General features: G+C 34.9%; 1 protein-coding gene across 1 annotated transcript; it reads left to right on the top strand.

Moving 5' to 3' along the window:
- The first annotated feature begins 788 nt into the window (after positions 1-788).
- LOC131671692 (unconventional myosin-IXAa-like) lies at positions 789-19,855 on the top strand. Its single transcript, XM_058948307.1, has 19 exons — positions 789-937; positions 2,863-3,552; positions 3,629-3,935; positions 4,004-4,621; positions 4,693-4,991; positions 5,070-5,329; positions 5,402-5,709; positions 5,777-6,114; positions 6,187-6,247; positions 7,289-7,669; positions 9,479-9,754; positions 9,832-10,404; positions 10,574-10,663; positions 10,950-11,916; positions 12,360-12,869; positions 12,961-13,696; positions 13,781-14,198; positions 14,407-15,011; positions 15,319-19,855. The coding sequence occupies exons 3-19, from the start codon at positions 3,640-3,642 to the stop codon at positions 15,414-15,416; spliced, it is 6,834 nt and encodes a 2,277-aa protein (XP_058804290.1). The 5' UTR covers positions 789-937; positions 2,863-3,552; positions 3,629-3,639; the 3' UTR covers positions 15,417-19,855.
- Positions 19,856-20,190: the final 335 nt, after the last annotated feature.

The following is a 20,190-nucleotide window of genomic DNA, read 5'->3' on the forward strand; positions in this document are numbered from 1 at the left end:
ATCGAAAATACATTGTGTATATTATAACTTTTAAAGTGAAAGAACACAAAGTTTTATAGCTACGTAAAATCATATATATGATGTTTTGTCGATTGAATCATGTAACTGAAAATAATTGTTACAAGAATTCATTCTTCATTATGGCACAGCATTGAATTAATTTTCATTGTTCGTTTAATCAATTTATTACTTCATGTTCCGGCAAATTACATGAAAGACCATTATTTAAGATCTTTTTATTTAAAAATCAAAGAATGAAAAACGCGAATGGTCAAAAAGCAACAAGTGAACGTGATTTAAATTTTGCCGCCACGTCACAGATCTTAAGTCGGATGACGAATTCTCATCTCTTCACGGAGCCATACAGGTAGTCGCACCGCACGCCTTGATGCTCCCGTTTCTCGTATACATATACGATCTCTGCATTCTTATCATGTAAACCAGATGTAATGCTGCATGCTTATCCCCGAGTGTAACATTTTTGAGTAACCGGTGTTTTTAAGAGAAAAATTATCGCGATTGCGGGTTGAAGAATCGATCGTTCGGTTGCGCACGCAACTTACAGCTGGGGAGATGCACTAGGTCATCGGCGCACAGAGAGAGAGAGAGAGAGAGAGAGAGAGAGAGAGAGAGAGAGAGAGAGAGAGAGCGCAACGTTCGCACCTTCGTAGTTGCGCGAAAGAGCGAGCGAGACAGACTCAGCAGCAGCAACGAGCCTGGCGAACTCGTTTCTCTTTCTCCGGGTCAGCTCATACGTGTGCAGCGCAGCCACTCGTATGCACACATAAACACACATACTTGGTAGGAAGAGAGAGGAGGAGAACGAGCGAAGTATTGAGAGACGCGTGCACGGGGGAGGAAGAGGACGTGGACAGCCGAATCGACGTCGCGCGAGAAACCGAGCGTCGTCGTCAGGGCATACACTACGCCCGGAGAGGTAATTCATTTGAATAAGCTGTACTTCGTGGCCACATTCTGCGTGTGATACTGAGTGCATTGCGATTTTAGCTTAGAGTGAGAGAAAGAGATATATATACATACATACATATATATATATATACATGTGGTTATATGTATTGAAGAGTGTGGCGCCCGCGGGACGAGTGAGAGAGAGTGGACGACCAACCGACCGTACGCGTGTGTGACAATTTTTCTTATGGCTTGTGGTTGTGCGGGATACTCATTATGTTCTGGTGAGGTGAACCATCCTGTTCTGTGATCTACGTTGCATTTCTCAATGATAATACGGAGATTAGCTCCTGGCACTCGTTTAGCCTTTTGTTATTGATCTGCTTCACAGTTTTTTGATGCAGTAGCAGCTTCCTGTGGCAGGCAATGGTGAAAAGTATGTTGGTCTCTGTTGAGTGTCTCATTCAGGTTTTTGCTTATTCAAAAGGTTTAGTGTAGAGGTTGTTGAATAGTAAGATTCTTCTATTAAGCAAGTGTTTGGTGCATTTTTTTGTTTGTGATTTGTCAGGGTTTACAGTTAGTCAAAGCTGGATCTACTTTACAATGAGGATGATTCAAAGGAAAAAATTTCTTTGATTTGTTACAATACACTTGTGATTTTGAAAACTAGTTTCATTAGACTTAATATTATGTACTTCAAGCTTTAGTTGAAAACAGTGTTATATGTGAACGATACTATAATAAATTAAAGAAATCAGATGATCTGTATTATTCTTATGCAGTTATAAATAATCTCATATGTGAAATTTTAAAACGTTCAACAGCTTCCAATGTTCATTCTGTAGTTAACTTATATAGAAACCATAATTGAAAGGTTAACTTTTTTAGGTGTTATATTTACTTTTTTATTTATTAACTAATGTAGTTGAACAATACAAAAAGTTGAAAAAATAATGAACATTTTTAAGCTATAAAACAATCAAGTTTTAAGTGTAGTTGTAAAAAAGAATTTACTATCCATTAATCATACTAATGTGGATCAGTTTAGGTCATCTCCTAATATAAAGCGCTCTCTCAATAATCTAAAATGGATTGTTAGAGTCATACATAGAGTGTTTTACCTTTTTAGACTGTATGTTTACTGCTTTCATTTAACTATTTTCATACCAGTTTAAAACAGTAACAAAAAATATTAACAACCTTCTATTAATAAAAGATACCTTTTTAATTATTGTTACTTTTTATTTATTTATGCATCAAAAAGATTAAATTATTTAATATTATGCTTTAGCATTGAAATACTTTCGCTAAATAAAACAGTAGATTTTCTTTTGGAGAATCTGTTCTGATAAGATAATTTATCTTTTTTGAATATCAAAGAAGATAACAATTCAATTGTTTCTTTTAAAAATCTCAGTAATACTTTTTTTATTAGCTGTGTTTAACAACTTCAGACACAGATAAAATATCTTGGAAAGTTTAGGCTACATGTGTGAGTGAATGTAAAATGATTTTTATTTTCTTTGACAAATAATAAAATTCATAAAAGTCACTTATGAAACAGTTGCTAATATTACTTTTTGGTTAAAAGAAGAGAATTCCAAGATTTAGAGGTAATAACTTCTTCAGAAACATAACACATCCTCAAACAGAAAATATTTTTTTAAAGATGTTCTAAATTTTTAATAAGAAAGCATAAAAAATTATACAATCAATTGTCAAGAGATATTTTATTTTTGAATCATAGCACTCTGTATGAAATGGAGTGTAAGCTTTGATAAAAATAAAGTTTGGCTAAATTCCAGTAGTTTAATTTTAAATGCTTTTGTTTTCATTAGGAATGTGTGCTAAAATCCAGATGTTTACAAATGTGTGATATAATTGGTTCAATTAAGTTTTCCTTTTCAATTACATATAAATGAAATTAATAAAAAGAAATTTTTTATTTTTCAGTTGACAGTTGCTTTTTTGTGTAACAATATTGGTGAAATTTTGCAATAAATATGTCAAAATACTCAAGAGATTTGGAATAACTGAATGTGCATAGAAAATTATAGATTTTGGTGTCCAGCAAGGAAACCAAGTTACTGCCTGCCAATACAGCAGCGTATCTAAGCACAGTTTCCAACTTACATAATGAATGCTATGATAATAGTTTAAAAGTTAATGAAAGTGGTGCTGTTTGAAAATATGTTCTACATATAGTCATGCTTATCTAACTTATCAAAATACTATATGCTGCTTAAAATGGAAGATAGCTATTTTAATAGATGTATTTTCTTTAATTGCTGAAGACACACAAGTTCTATTCTGCAACTTTTGGAACTATCTAGATACCAATCCAATGTATTTGCATTCCTGTGCTTTTAGTACTGTAGTCAAATGTTAAAGAGTTTAGTACCTTAAGTTGAATCGCATTGCAAAAAAGTGTGCTGCTTTGGGCAAATAAGAGTTGGTAGCAAAAACAAAACTCAATGGTGTATCTCAAAGTGAACAAATTTTAGTTACTGCAAGATGAATGTAAAGATTCTAGAATATTGTTCTCGTAAAATGGTTTCCAAATGTAAGGAGGTGCAAGCACAACCATTCTCTCAATATTTCATGGATGATAGAGGACAATTCTGATGACCCTACATCAATAAGGTACTTTATTTATCTATACATGATTATTATTTATAAAATTAAATTGTATTTTATTCTCGTTATGAATTGTTAATAGGGTTAACAGAAATGGATAACAACAGCGTAGGAGTGGTGCAGGTATTCGTGGGCGAGTGGAGCGCCGAATATGAGGCATTGTCGATCAGGGCGACCAAGCAAACATCATCTGCTGAGATAGTTGAATGTATAATCGAGAGACTGAGCCTTGTTGATAACAATCTCTCCAATGGATACGAGTTAGCAGAAGTTATTGGCAATTCCGTCGGACAGGAGTGTAAGGAGCGAAGATTGGGACCAACCGAGTGCCCGGTCGCGCTTATGCTGCTTTGGCCAAAGAAAAATGCTGCGCAGCAGGAATATTACAAGTATATTTCTTATTGATTGGCGCAAAAAATTATGTTCGAACTGCTAATTAACTTGTTCTTTTTTGTAGATTCTACCTTAGGAAAAAGCAGCCTGACTACCTATGGTCCGACAGTAGATTTCCCATGGATCCGCAGCTATTGAAGGACTATTTTAATCGTTTTTTGTATCAACCTCGCGACAAAGAGTATCCTGATCTCTGCCAGCTACCAGATCTTAATGAGTTGACGTTGCTTGACAATCTACGAGCTCGTTTTCTCGCCGGAAACATTTATACCTACGTTGGCAGTATACTCATTGCCGTCAATCCCTTCAAGTTCTATCCTATCTATAATCCGAAGTACGTCAAGTTGTATCAAAATCGACGACTCGGACCCGACATACCACCTCACATATTTGCCATTGCCGATGCAGCTTATCACTGCATGCTTAAGGAAAAAAAGAATCAATGCATTGTGATCAGTGGCGAGAGTGGTTCCGGCAAAACTGAGTCCACGAATTTTCTTCTACATCACTTGACCGCGCTCAGTCAAAAAGGTTCGCATGGAAGTGGCGTTGAACAGACTATACTAAGCGCTGGTCCCGTGCTCGAAGCGTTCGGTAACGCGAAAACGGCACATAATAATAATAGCAGTCGGTTCGGCAAGTTTATTCAGGTGAACTATAAGGAAAACGGAATGGTTCATGGGTGAGTTTTGTTAACATTATCTTTCGTAATCGATTTTCTAAATTAATTATGATCATTTGCTTGGTTCACAGAGCTGTAGTACAAAAATATCTCCTCGAAAAGTCAAGAATCGTTTCGCAAGGTAGAAACGAGAGAAATTATCACGTGTTCTACTACTTGTTGGCTGGAGCGAATGAACAGGAAAGGCAAGTGTTGCATCTGAGGAATTGCGAATGGTATAATTACTTGAACAGAAGCGGATGTTATGGACTGGAAAACGTCGACGAGCGACATGAGTTTTCAAGACTGAAGCAATCTATGGAAATGGTTGGATTTACTCCCGAGAAACAGAGACGGCTCTTTGCTGTTTTGTCGGCTGTACTTTTGCTCGGTACGTTCACGCCACAACGTAGAGCGAGGTGTTTAAAAAATAAATTCAATTTTTTACAATGTAATCGTTGATTTTAAGGTAACGTGGAGTTTCAACCGAGAAAGTCTTATCATCATCACGACGAGGCTGTTGGTGTGAAGAATCCCGAAGTAGTCGCGCTAATATCGGAATTACTAAGAGTAAAGCAAGAGACGCTACTTGCAGCTCTCACAGCCAAGAGGGCACGCGCTTCCGGCGAAACGCTAGTTATAAATTATAGGCTACCCGAAGCAATTGCGGCTCGAGATGCCATGGCTAAATGTCTTTATGGCGCACTTTTCGATTGGATAGTCTTACAGGTATAATATTTGCTTTTCACGCGAATTCTTTTCTGTTTTCTAATAGATAGTTATTTATTGTCTATATAATAGGTTAATCATGCGCTTCTATCTAAAAAAGACACCTTAAGGGATCACCAAGGGAATAGTATCGGTGTACTCGATATTTTCGGTTTCGAAGACTTCAAGACTTGCAATAGCTTTGAACAACTTTGTATTAATTACGCAAATGAACAGTTACAGCATTATTTCAATCAACACGTCTTTCAATATGAACAACGAGAATACAGGAAACAAGGAATTAGATGGACAGATATTGGTTATAGCGACAATTCCGGATGTTTAAATCTCATAGAAGGCAAACCCAACGGTTTGCTTTGTCTCCTAGATGATCAGTGCAAGTGAGTTTTTTCCTTTCAATCCGCTATCGAATGTACTTTTTATTCAATGATTATCATTGTTTCATAGTTTTCCCGGTGCCACAAATGAAACACTTCTTCAAAAGTTCAACTCGGTGCACAAGGACAATCCATTTTATGAAGCTCCACAACGAAGGGAAGGAACATTCGTTGTTCGTCATTATGCTGGAGCTGTTAAATATCAAGCGTCAAATATGAGAGAAAAGAATTTAGATCTCATGAGGCCTGATGGTGTTGTTGGAGTATTGAAAAATTCATCACTGGCCTTCGTTCGAGAACTAGTCGGAGCTGATCCGGTTGCCGTTTTCCGTTGGGCTATTTTGCGGGCTTTCTTCCGTGCTCACTTTGCATTTCAGGAGGCTGGCAGAGCACATAGGCATGGGCGTGGTAAGTCACAAACCTAGTTAAGTAAACTTTTCGTTATTAGAAATTTTCTGATGGATATTATTTTAAATGCAGCAGATGGGAGCAAAGCATCGGTGCAGAATAGATACAGGACTCCTAATGAAAACGTGATAAGGTGAGTTCAAACTTGTTGACTATTCTCAATGTTTATCGAAACGAACTAGTCGATGATTTTTTCACGTGACGTGGGTTTTTAATTCAAAGTACATTGAAGTGCTTTAGATTCAATTGAAATGTATGTGATGTCTATTTAAGTATAATAATTTGTTTTTTACTAAGTTTCGTAATTAATAATAAATTCAAAAGGGGTTTTACGTTTGTTTTTTAATATTCACTAATGACTAATGATATGATGAAAAAAAATATGATCTCGTTACGACGAAGAAATAATGACATTGATATTGTCTAAATTATCTTTTGTGCCAATAGCCATCTTGTGACGTTATCAGCAGTGAATCTAACTATTAACCGAATAGCGTAAGTGGTTATTCGATCCACTATATGTTTCTGTTTAAAAATCCATTTTTTAAGTTTCTTGGCCTTATATACATACGATTTGCGCTAGGCGTGAATGACATTTTATCCTCATTTTAGTTTCAACTTTTTCTTGTATTACGGAAACTGGTTTACTAAATCTCTTTTTTTATTTTCTGTATGGTTTCAATGTACATCTTATACCTAAATACTCTTATAAGTGTTGTATGTGATTAGTAATGTAGTTTATATAATTAGCTAAAGACATCATGACAAATCGTCTCATTGCGTCATTGCACATATTTCACTTCACTTGGGTATTGTACCATTATTAGGATTACTTAAGACTGTAGTCCTCTGTATACGCATGATTCCGATGAACATCATGCATCATTCGATCAATTCATAATCATTGCTATCATTTTTCCCTCCAATACTTGAGATTAAAAAAATATAAGATGACTATTCGAATGCGACTATTAATTTAAAGCTAGGGTTTTTTAAATCGATATTTTGCTGAAAATAACAGTTATGTGATGCGCACGGTAAGTTTCATGTAGAACGGAACAAATAGATTTATCAATCGAAAACAAAAACAAAACCCACAGCGAGAAACAAAAAAAAGCTACGAAAAAAAGTCAAAGGCAGAGCTGTGCTAAGCAGAAGAGCGTAATTTTTACAGCTCGCACAAGTCGGCCGGTCGGCCGAATTATCACAAGCATCAGCAACAGCAGCATCATCATCGTGGTAATGGCGGTGGTCATCAAGCAGCAGTAGCCACTGCGAGTACACACAATAGCGACAGCCTTAACAACAACAATAATCATCACCACCACCATCACCATCATCACCACCATCACCATCACAACAACAACAACAACAACAACAACAACAATAGGCAGTCGTGGCCGCAGTTTCGTAATGTTAATCAAGCTTCGGCTGCTGGCGGTGGCGGCGGCAATCCGCCAAGACCTGAACAAGCGGCACCAAGACCCAGACAGGCCTCTAGGCCCATACCCAGAGACGAAGCGAGTGTCATGGAACGCGCCAATCAGATTGTCATGTATGTAGCGCGTGTGCTGGTGGTGCCGCTACGGGTTCTTTATTTTATCGTCAGTTTTTATTTTTGTTTTCAATTTGGATCTTCACTTTGTTGCTGGACAAAATTTTTAAGCTGTCGTTTCTATTGTTTGATATTGGAAAAAATTATATCAAGTTTATGATATTTGACGAGACAATCGAGGAATTTTTTTCTCTTTACATCATTTTCACAATGTTGCAAATGTATCTGCGAACTTTGTCAATATGATGGCTGAAGGATGCATTTACGTTTCTTTAAATGGTGTACGATTGTACTGTTGAGCGCTAATTTGCCAAGTTTTTTTAAGTTTAGAACAGTCTTGTTTTTTCACTAATTTGAAAGTATTACAAATAATAATTTACATTGAATGTCAATACTTAATAATTAAGTGCAAATTAATTTCAACTCTGTTAACTTGTTTGCTATGCTTATGAATGACTTAAATGAATTATTTAAAGTTAAAATAACTTATGCTTTAAATCTTTTTCTATCAATAATTTAACAATAAGAAACAACTTGGCGAATGGTCGAAGTGAAGATATCCAATTTTTTCTGCGACTTTTGAATTAGATTGGAGCTATTGTACTCGCTGGAAAGAAGTATAAATTTGAAGCTTTCACTATTATTACACTGGCAAAAAAATATTTCTTAGTAATAATCTGTAGTCTTGGTTTTGGACGGTGACGGGTATACTTATGAATTTAAAAAATATTGGTTACGGATTTGTAAAAAGGTATATTTTTTCTAAATTACAACTAGATTATCAGCAGATATATGAAATTTATATCTCGCATAAATATAATGTAGTCACATAGGGTGTTTTTAATTTTATAAATTACCGACTTTATCACATTGTAGTTCGCATATATACGCGCGTGCGCACAACCACACAGAAACACAAATACGTATCCTAATTACATCCAAATCAAAAATAAGATCTATTCACGCTTGGCAATTTTGGCCTTTTATCAAAGCTCACCTTGTCCCCTCTTGCCGACTCATAATCATTTTCTACTCACTCACTCGAAACTTCTATTATACATCGCTGAAGTGCTGCGTTACGTAGCTATGTAATTTCGTTTATTACAATAGCGGAACGATCGTGCATGGAAAATAGTGTATATATATATATGTGTGTATATATATATATGTATAATACACACATACATATACTTCTGTCGCGTTCAAGTAAATTGATTCCGATACAAGTCAATTCTCATTACTGAATCAACTTTACTAACTATTATTATTATAGCGTTGACAGTTTTATTTTTATACCTGTATTTGCTCTGCATGCCTTTTTTCTCGTACTAAAATAGAACGTACGAGAAGTTTTTTTTATTCATAGGCTGTCTTTTTCTTTCTACATTACTAGAATATATAAAGATCATTTTTAGAAAGATAATGGTTGTAAATATTAATCTCTATGGGGCTTTAATGATTTAATTACTTCTTGTGCTAAAATACCTAAATTCTTTTACAGTTGTATTTTTATTATCATTTTTCATACTAGATTAAAAAATGTTAATAATTATTTAGATACAGTTGAAAATTCGTACGATACCACATATTCGACAATTCTGATAATTATAGTTTCTGAAATTTTTTCAGATCTGTAGAAAGATAAAATTCACACAGTTACAGTGTATTATTATACGACGAGAGTTTTCACTTGTGTCACAAAGGTGCATCGACAATAATAATAAAACATAATAAAAGAAATAAATCAACAAGTCTATAAATGTTAGTTTAGATCATATAAATTTTCATGCAAAACGTTTTGCAATGCAGGAAGAACAAATCGTTCAGGCCACGCGAGAGGGGTAAGAAAGGACTGAAGAATTTGCAAACAGTGAAGACATTGGCAGGCAGGACGCAAAGCTACGGCACGGGGCCGGGCAAAGCGAGGAAGCAGCCGATGACCGTCTCCGCTCAATTTCAACAGAGTCTTCATAGTCTTATGGATACGCTTAACCAGGCAAATCCATTCTTCATTAGATGTATCAAGAGTAACGCTAACAAAGTGTCGAACGAATTTGACGATGAGACGGTTCAACGACAGCTTCGGTTTGTTTAACAAATAACACTTCGTATTATTTTATTACGCTGACTATTTCACTGACCATCTTCACAACTCTTTGCAGATACACCGGTATGTTAGAGACAGTGCGAATCCGTCAAGCAGGCTTCAACGTGCGTCTCACTTATGAAGAGTTTATCCAGCTCTATCGAATGTTGTTGCCTAAAGGTCTCCTCAGCACGCAAAACGATGTGCGTGATTTCTTGCTCACGCTCAATCTCAATCGCGACAACTATCAGTTGGGCATGACTAAAGTGTTTCTACGCGAGTCAGAAAAAATCAAGCTTGATATCGAGTTACACCAGCAGATCATCACGAGTATCACTACAATACAAAAATGGTTCCGAGCGTGTCTCGAGCGACGTAGATTCCTTAAATTAAAGAACGCCGTTGTCCTAATTCAGTCGTTCTGGCGCATGGTCACGGCCCAAAAACTCGCCAGAGCACTGAGAACCAGAATTGAGGCAGCTATTCATATACAGGCAGCTTGGAGGACATATAAACAACGTAGCTGGTTCAAGAAGCTCAAACAGGGTGTTGTTAGGTTTCAAGCGATTGTTAGGGGTAATAATGTAAGGAGGGCTTTGGCTGAGCTTGGGAAGAAAAAGAAGAGTTTAACTGTCAAAGAACAACGAGAGTAAGTCTTTGAAAAAAATCTAATACTTTGTTCATATTTGAAGGTTTTATTATTAGTGATTGAAAGATAATATTTAATGAAAATTGTTGTTAATTATATATATTGTAAAATATTCTAAATATTCTTATTTATCGAAACATAAAAGTAACTAATCTATATTTAATTGTAGGTATGGACATGAATCACATGCGACAACGATTACTGAAAGTAATTATTTATCACAACGACCTGATTTCAGTAGTCGCATCACTCCTAATAGGTATGTAGCCACTCTTTTCATTATTTGCTTTTAAAGCAGTTAAAGAACAGTCTGTCATTATGTCATTTGGCACATGACGTATTTTTATGCGCTTGATAAAAGCTTTCAGAATCTTTGAATAAACTGTATGCGTATTAAATTTTTGAATTATAAAATAATTGCATATATATTCCATTAATGCGAGACCAAATTTTTGTTTCTTTACAAATTGACTATTGTTCACTGTTTTTCTTGGAAATGAACTTCAAATGATACTGGTTAATAACAGTGATGAAATTTTGTACAGAACAACCGATAACAGCACCCATCACGAACCATCCATCGACCCGTCGCTTACGATAACCAAGCGGAAAGTCATATTATCCAAGCGCCTATCGAATGACACTTCCTCATCAACAAAATCCAGTGACTTGTATCACTATCCTGAAACAAACAACACATCAGCTTCCGCCGAAATTCGCAAAGGTAGTGTCGAAAGTCTAGCTAGTCTACAGAGCTACGAATCTCAAGTATCGGTCGAGTCCTTGGAGTCGCATCACTCGCACGACAAACCAATTCCCAGCACAAGGATCCGCCGAGGTGTCACGAGCATCGAACAACAATCTAGTGTACAATCGACAACTACCACCACCACGACAAGTAGACTATCATCGAGTAGTAAACGTACCGACAGTTCGTCAACAGGCTACAGCGACGGCGAGACAGACGCTGAAACACCTAGTGCCGTACACAGTGCCCCACCGGTATTCAATGCAAGTGCTACATCGTTCTCGAGTCCACGCGATATCAAGTACCACCAGACGTCTAGTGTTAAGCTTACGCACACACCGACTACCAATTCTGACATTTGGCATAAGAGGTCAGAGTGTAACACTTCAGAGCAATATCCGTTGCAAGTGCCGCAAAAACCAAATCAGAAACCGAGCATTACAAGGTCGGCCAACGTATCACAACAACACCGAAATCTTAGCGACACTCTCATCGAACAAGAACGATTAAGCAGGTTGGAAAGGTTAAACAAAGCCGTACCGACAGTTGTCAAATTCGATCGCACGTCCGGAAGGCGACTTAGTGAAAACGAGAATCTAGTGTTAACCCAGAAACGCGAGCAAATCTTACCTAAGGATCCTAAGGATTATACTTATTTGAGAAGACAGAACTCCGAAGGCGATGCAACGCTCAGAGAAAATGTGTCTGCTATTCCCAAAAGCGTGCTAACTACCCAAGTGGAGAAGGCTGAACCTGATGTTCCGGTAAGTTATTATTAATTCAAGATATACATTAAAAACGAGATTTAACCATGATTGTTCCAGTTTGATAGACGCAAAAAAGTAATAGTATTTTTTGTTGCATCGAATACGTCATACATTAGTTGTATATGCATTGGTGATATGTTCTAATTTAATTGTAGAGTGCTTATAAAACTATTTAGAAGCTACAGTTAAAATATTTAGTCGGTCAGTGTTACATGCGAGTCGTACTTTCCAAGAAAAATGCAATAAGTTTAGGAATAGAAATGTAAATTTAGTTTTTCACAATGTTGAAAATATTGAAAGCAACTATTTCATTTAATCATACAAGATTTCAATAAATTAAAATAATATTTACATTTTAAAGAACAGTAGATTTTATGTATATTTTTTAAATATTTATATTTTTCCTATAATAAGCAACAAATTTTAATTTAATGTTGCAGGTAAGAAGTGCTCGACGCAATAGGCCGCCTCGAGAACTCCAATGTCGTTCAATGGGCGAATCGGTGAACGAGGCAACAACAGAGGCGCGAAATGTCATTCTAGGTACCATTAAAGAAAGCGACCTTATTAAAACGAATGTTTGGCCACGGAAAGATGATGCGAAACATGAATCGGTCACGCGGTCTATTACCGAATGGCCAGTCGATAAAAAAGACTCGCATTTCAAACCTCAGCCTATTGGTAATAAAAGAATTCGTTCTAATGTAATCTCAGTTCAAGAGTTACGACGACGAAATTCTGATCCGGCTACTAAAGTTTCGGGAATAGTCGAGAATAAGGGATACTCGGAGACGAGTCCCAACGAATTGAAACCAGCACCTGGAAATTTATTGGAATGGAAGGGTAATACGTTTAAGTTGGCGGAGCATGAATTTAGAAAAATAGCGAGGTTTAATAAAGACGATGTTTGTGCGTGTTGTCATGAAAAAATGGATGCTTTTGTTACACAGGTAATTTATAAATAGTCATTTAGTTGATTTTACGTAGAGTAATCAGAAAGAAAACTATAGTTTATAATATTTCATTGTAATTTTTGCGTAGGGTTACAAATGCAATTATTGCAAGCAGCCTTTTCATGTCAAATGTATTCAGAACGGTGGTGTTCTGAAAATGATGTGCGTACCAGCGAATACACCTAATCGAAGAAATAAGAGAAAACCACAAAGAGCGCCTTATGATCAAAAACAATCAGTAGCGTCGAAATTTAGTTTGACAGGAACGTCGGATTTCAAAGATAGCACAGACAAAATCATTTCCGATGCAAAAGAATTGGCACTGATGCAGGATTTTATTACGAAAAAAATCTATATAATGGACGGACAAGATGACGGCAAAAAACCACCTAGTGAAGTTGATCGAGTGTTCAAACAGGCTCTTAAAAAGTTTAAAGACGAGCTCGTTATAACGTACAGTGTTTGTATACAGCAAGGTGGTATTGAAGGCAACATTAAGTACACCGATCTTATAGCAAACTTTTCTCACGTGATGGAAACAGTTTGCAAGCAAGAGAACTTGAAAGAAGCTTTTCCACTGACAATGGGTGTCAATGCATTCAGGGGTTTCATGAACGAATTTATGGCTTTGGCGAAAACAGAGGCTATGGAGAAACAGAGCAAGAGTAAGAGAAAAAAAGAAAAGAAAGAAAAGAGAAAACAAGAAGAACCTATTAAGCACGGAAGTCACATGTTTCAACTGACTATTATTAACATTCCCACTGCTTGTGAAGTTTGCACGTCTTTCTTCATGTGGCCTATTGAGCGGGGACTTATCTGTCAAAGTGAGTGTTGTAAAACTTCATCATACTTTTTTTCTTCCAGGTTTATTAAAAGATATCGTTATTTATTTTTATTGTTTATTGCAGATTGCAAGTTGACCTGTCACAAAAAATGTTACACACGCGCTTCAGCGGAATGCGGCAAAGATGCGCCACATGAGGCTAACTCACACAAAGTTTTCGGTGTACCTCTTTACAAATTGGATTGCGGAGATGGCAAAATACCATTGGTGGTCGATAGGCTAATCACGACAATTGAGTTGCACGGCCTCTACACTGAAGGTATCTACCGTAAGAGTGGCGTCAGTTCGAAGGTTAAGGAGCTCAAGATGAAGATGGATGAGGGTGATCTCGAGAATGTGGAGTTTGAAAACTATCAAGTGCATGTGCTTGCCGCTGTGCTGAAGAGCTTCTTTAGAGACATGCCCGAACCATTGCTTACCTTCGAGTATTACGACGACTTTCTTCATGCGGCTAGTTTGACTGAGTCTCAAGATAGAATAAGGTAATTATAGCAAATAATTGATCAGAGGTTTTGTATACGTGACTATCGCTTAGTTGAAATTATACAAGTACTTTGCGCCACTAAAAATATCAAATTTACTTATAGAAATATTTTTAACAATATCTGATGAAATTTGTTCATATTCAATTGCTTTTATATATTATAATTGATAAAGACTGATTAATTTGATTCAATAATTTAATTTCAGCACCTTATTTGCAATTTTGAAGAAGCTACCGAAGCCAAACTTTGACTTAATGGAGCGATTAATCGTGCACTTAGCTCGCGTTGCTCTGCACGAGGTTGACAATCGAATGTCGCCCTCGGCATTGGCGATAGTATTTGCACCGTGCATTCTTCGCACCAATAGAACACTTCCAGCACAAGACTCGTTGCAAGATGTGGGTCGACAGACCAAGTGTGTCGAGACTATCGTCCATGAGAAGCTTCGAATAGTCAAGACGACTCTAGCCGATATCAACACACTCGATTCAGCCTGTCACTCGGCGACTTACCGTTTATCCAGTCTCAGATCCTCGAAAATCTTTAGTCCTGAAGAGTTAAGCTCAACTCTACCAAGCGTCGTTGCTGGTAGAGGTAACAGCAGTGTGACTACATGTTCTACTGATCCAGAAAGGGACAGAGAAGACGAAGAAGAGGCGTTGGTTGGACACATTCAGGAGATTCAAAAGGAGAAGGCTTTGCTTACTTCAACTTTGCCTAGTCTAACAAGGGCCTCTTCAGATGATGACTTGCTGCTTTCTGCTACGGATCTTGATGACGGTTCGCTTGATGATCTCTTGCCGTCAGCTGGTGAGTTGATTTTTACAGTTCTCTCTTCCTTTCCCTCCCTCCCCCTAAATCTCTTGTAATACTTTTAACTAGACGAAGTTCATTTTTCCTTTTTGGATGAATAAAAGTGTAAAATTATTGAACGTGGAATGGATAATATTAGATATTATAGAGAAATTAGGACAGTAAAGTAATTCTCTTAGAATTTAGACGAATTTAGAAAGTGGTTAGTAATAACAATATATCACTATCAGATATTTTAAGTAATATATCAATGAATGCCATATAATTTATTATTATTTTCTAATTTTCTCTGTATTTTTCATAGATGGGCTTGTCAGGAAAAAACCAATACAAAGGCAAAGTTCAGCGGATAGTAGTTTTCCAACGATCATCAATGTCGACGAGGATATGGTGATGGTATAGACTATATGAAATATTCACAAGACGTCTTCTCGCTAATTAAAGAGTCAATCGATAGATCGAACAGCTATTATATTTATAAGAAGGAAATAGCTCTTCGTCGAAACTTCTGAAATTAAATACTTCCCAGCGTACAATGTTCATAGTTAAGTATGTAATTTCGTAAAAAAAAAGAAAAAAACTTCGTTCTTCAAGTCCACTATTCCAAAAGCGCTACAGGAAGACGGAGGATACAACATAGATATATACTTTACATGTTAATCTATACATAGAAACGGAGTGTACAACGTTTTTTTTTTCAAATCTAATCTTCCTAGAATGCATTCCTCGTCAAAGACTGTCGTTCGCGTTTGAGCGGTTACACCGCAGCACGTTTCAAATAAAACTAAAGAGGAAAAATTTAATAAAGCCTTTCGTCGGTGTGTGTCGCTTCGCCTACACTTTTCCAATTTTAGGGATCCGCCTTGCAATAAAGCAAACAAAAAATATTCACTACGTATATCTTTGTGAATCGTTGACGTGATATTTTTTTTTCTCGCTCTTATGGCAAGAATGAAGGGATCGATGGGAGACGCGTCTATATAATGTGAGTAACAAATAGTGCGACTATAAAAGTCACTGCAAGTGTCTGAGAATGAGAGATTAATAAACCCGACAAGTCGTGTTTGATGTTGTTTTTGTCCACTCTTTCGAAAAAATCTTAATTTTTTCTTGCGCATAGGCGTTTCTCCATGTAATTTTTCCTTGCGTGAAGAAGAGAAAGTTAGATCGTGTGGTTAATTAATTTAAGCAAATCATGGTTTATGGAGTGGTACGAACGATAAACCAAAATGTCTAGCGTGTACATATAACTAATCTGTTACTATATATTATTGCGGTTATTTACGAACGACGTTACCAAGAATTTATATTTCTACTACTGATTTTTCGTCGATTAAGGACTAATCTAAATAACAAAGCAATCGCAATCTTTTGATTATGCGCTACTTCCCGAATTTATCTTCCAATTATTACGCTCCCCTTTTGTGTAAAAACGAACTTTTTGCGCGCGTGAAGCGTTTTTTTGTATATTTATTATACACGTTTTTAATTACATATTATTATTATGATTATTATTATGATATAGGCATAAGAGACCACTCGCAGGGCGCAGAACTGATTGATTTTTTAATCATAATATCAATTTTCATATACTTTTAAGAGACCTTGGCATGAAAACTTGAACAAACATAATTTTGAGAATGTTTAACGAGTAAGATTTAATTTGTGTATTTTTTTAGCAGACTGATATCTTGTAAAATTGTTTCCAAGTTGAATTCATTCGTATTATTGAAATGATAACGAATGACTATTGAAATTTTAAATAAAATTAAAGAAATTAATTTTTCTAAAGTAAAAAAAATGGTTTGATAATTAAATGTTGTCTTCTCTTCTAAACAAAAGATTTTAGGTATAATTTATTGAATAATAATTCTGCAGAATGTGAGTGAAGAAAAAAGGTTTTTTGTTTTGATTTTGAATTTTGCACTTGTTGTTTGGATAATGATAATACTTACAAATTATTACTCATAAATTCATTATAATACACATTTATTTTTCTATTCACTATAAGAATATTTAATTCAATATTACCTCAATTACGATATTATGTATGCATTTTATTAAATCTACTTAACGATGACAAGACTTGGTGCAGAATGCACAAATATAAGAAATGTATGAAACAAAATTATCGTTGAAATAGTTTTTCTGCTAAGGTTGATAGATCTTATTTTTCGGAGATTTATGTATAGCTTTTATTCCCTGCGAAAGTGACGATCAATCATAATGATGTAAAAAGATACTTGCGCATTTTGTTACTATTAATTAATCAGTTAATTAATAAATTAAGATTTTTTGAATAGTTAATTATATTGCGATCAAAAAAGGTACGTTCCTGTTATTACGAGTTTGTGTTACGAGAAACATTAGTTGAACAGTGCGAAGTTGTAAAATTTTTAATTGAGATATATACTTTATCGTACATTCTGTATAAAGTTTAAAGCTATTCTTTTTAAGTAGTTTAAACAACTTTGTTCAACGTGCAAGTATGATTAAGATTGGCGATTCTTTTTTTTAAATACTTGATATAGTCCACGTGTATTTGTTTTAAAAAGATCGCTAATAAATATACTTTAAACAAAAGTGTGAATGATAGATTGAGGAAAATGTTGAAATTGTGGAGATCTATATATTTTTTTCTCTCAAACTCATCAGTTTTGTTATGGTTTTTGAGATGCAAATAAGTGTATCCATGACGTATAAGATCCTTGAAAAACCGTAATAACTCAATCTTGCAAATACCTTTTCTAAGTCCTTTAACTTGTACAAAAATATGTAAAAAGGAAAAGAGTCTATAATTTTGAGATGAAATGAAACTTTTGTTCGATGAAACTTTCAACGATGGATTTGGAATTTTAGTATTTGCAAGGTTAATGATTGCATTTTGAATGAGTACAGAGACATATGTATTTTATAAAAAGAAATTTTTTTTGCAAATGATCTATGACTGACTCAGACTTGAAATATTTTCGTCACTGAACTATAAACGTACATAATTGAATATTTAGAAAATTATATATCGCAGAAAAAAAGGATAATAGAAGAAACGGGACTAAGTTATTGTGAAAAAAGGAAAAGACACATTTGGCGAAAATGATTTTTATTCGAAATTTTATCAAGCTTTTTTTTTTTTGATTAATATAATTAAATCTTGAAAGGTTTTACTCGTTATACTCCAAGCTCTTTCAGATGCTATCATTTTTACAACAATCGTGTATAAAAGTAAAAAAAGCGCTAAGAATGATGAAAAAAATTTTGTAAAGCGATTATGAATATGATCGACGTACTGCGCGGCAGTGCAGGGCGAACTTTTAAAGCAACAAAATGTCTGTATATTTTTTTAAACACACTATGTGATATATATCCGTATAAATAAATGATAAACAAAATTTTTTTTTACTTTTTGTCACTAATCATTAATTTTTTATTATTTTTTGGTTATGCTTCTGATATTTTGAAGAATTTTAATGAATTTTTGTGCTTGTCTTAGCTGCTAGTGGAAATCAGTAATTTCTTCATTCTAACGTTTTAAAATATCGTCAAAGAAAAGATATGCTGATTTTTAAGACATAACACGATAAATTATCTTTTGATTAAATTAGTGTTAGATTACGTAATTAAATATAACTTAAATGAAATCATTTTGCGATGTAAAAACTTGACATTCATATTTATCAATTTCATAACTTTTTCAACATTTCAATATATAACTGGTGTAATACGTGCGCTTTTAACGAACGACGGTATAATTTTCAACGTTTTTTTTAACTTAATTCACTATCATCAATCTCGAAAAGTAAAAATGTTTGTGCCAAGCAAATGATTATAATAAAATTCGCTTTCATTTCGCTGAATTTACCCCAATTTTGATATTTTTAATTGATCGCACTTTGATATATCTCACGGTTGAGTTTTTTTTCAATATCTTACGTAAGTATAAAAAGCAAAAATATAGTATATCCTATTTCTAAAGTATAATGTGAAAAAGCAAAACTGCAGTCTCCTACATGATATAGCCATTAAAACTTTTTCATAGAGCTTTCAGAATTTAGTACGGAAACTCGTTTCTGCGCTAAACCGTTTTTCTTGCAAATACACTTTTCTTTTTAATCTTTCGCTATATTCTACATTCTTCTATTCCAAACAACCAATGTAAAAGCTGATGAATCTTTTCACCCAAAAAGAGTGACAATTTCTTTTTTCGAAACAAAAATGCGAAATGAATTTAAGCGGATGGAGGATGGGTTGCGTGAGCAATGCATGCATGAATATACGAGCGGATTAGCAGGGTCAAAGTTATTAACTTTAGTCTGTCGATGAAAGTGATGTGATAATTTTGTCATACATTTGCTCTGGAAAAAAAAAAGAAATTCTTGAGTTTATTAATCGAATTCAATGCGTTTTCCTGACAAATTTGTGCGCTTTCAACGAAAACAATAATGAAAATGCCGATGACTTTTACGATATTTTTAGAACTGATTGCTTCTACGAGTTTATAGTACAAAGTATATTTACGAGACTGTATATTTCCGCCGTACAAATCAAGATTAATTTTTCTAAGTCTTATTTTTCTAAATGTTCGATGGGCTAAAGCGTACACGAAGATGCATTCAATTCGATAGATAAATTTATAAAATTGTAAATATTTCTTTAAAAACTGATACAAATTGTATTTTCAACTAAAATCGACTATTTAATGTAATCGAGTCGAGTATATTAAATGAATGAGAGTTCTTCCCATTCATGTCTTGACGTAGACCTTATAAGCTATAAATATATAAATATGACATGAATACACACACACGCACACGCATACACGCGCGCGCGCGGACATAAACACATACAGATATATATATATATATATATATATATATATATATATATATATATATATATATATATATATATACAATAGAAAAAGAACGGAAAGTAGTTTTGCTGTAAAAGCGGGAAAGTGAAGCGAAAATATATGTGGTTTGTAAAGAGAAAAAGCAGTAATAATAAAAACTAAAAATCTTCCATACGAGCTATGCATCGTTATATGCTATAGTCGTCTATGCGCTTCCTTCATTCACTGAATATCCGTAGAAAGGTGTAAGCTTCAATTTGAATATATGCGCGCGAGCTATGTGTGTATGTGAGCATATGTGCGTATGTATGTATGTATGTATGTATT

The sequence above is a fragment of the Phymastichus coffea genome, unplaced genomic scaffold, assembly GCF_024137745.1.
Source record: "Phymastichus coffea isolate CEN01 unplaced genomic scaffold, Cenicafe_Pcof_1.1 PCOF00133, whole genome shotgun sequence".
Taxonomy (NCBI): Eukaryota; Metazoa; Arthropoda; class Insecta; order Hymenoptera; family Eulophidae; genus Phymastichus; species Phymastichus coffea.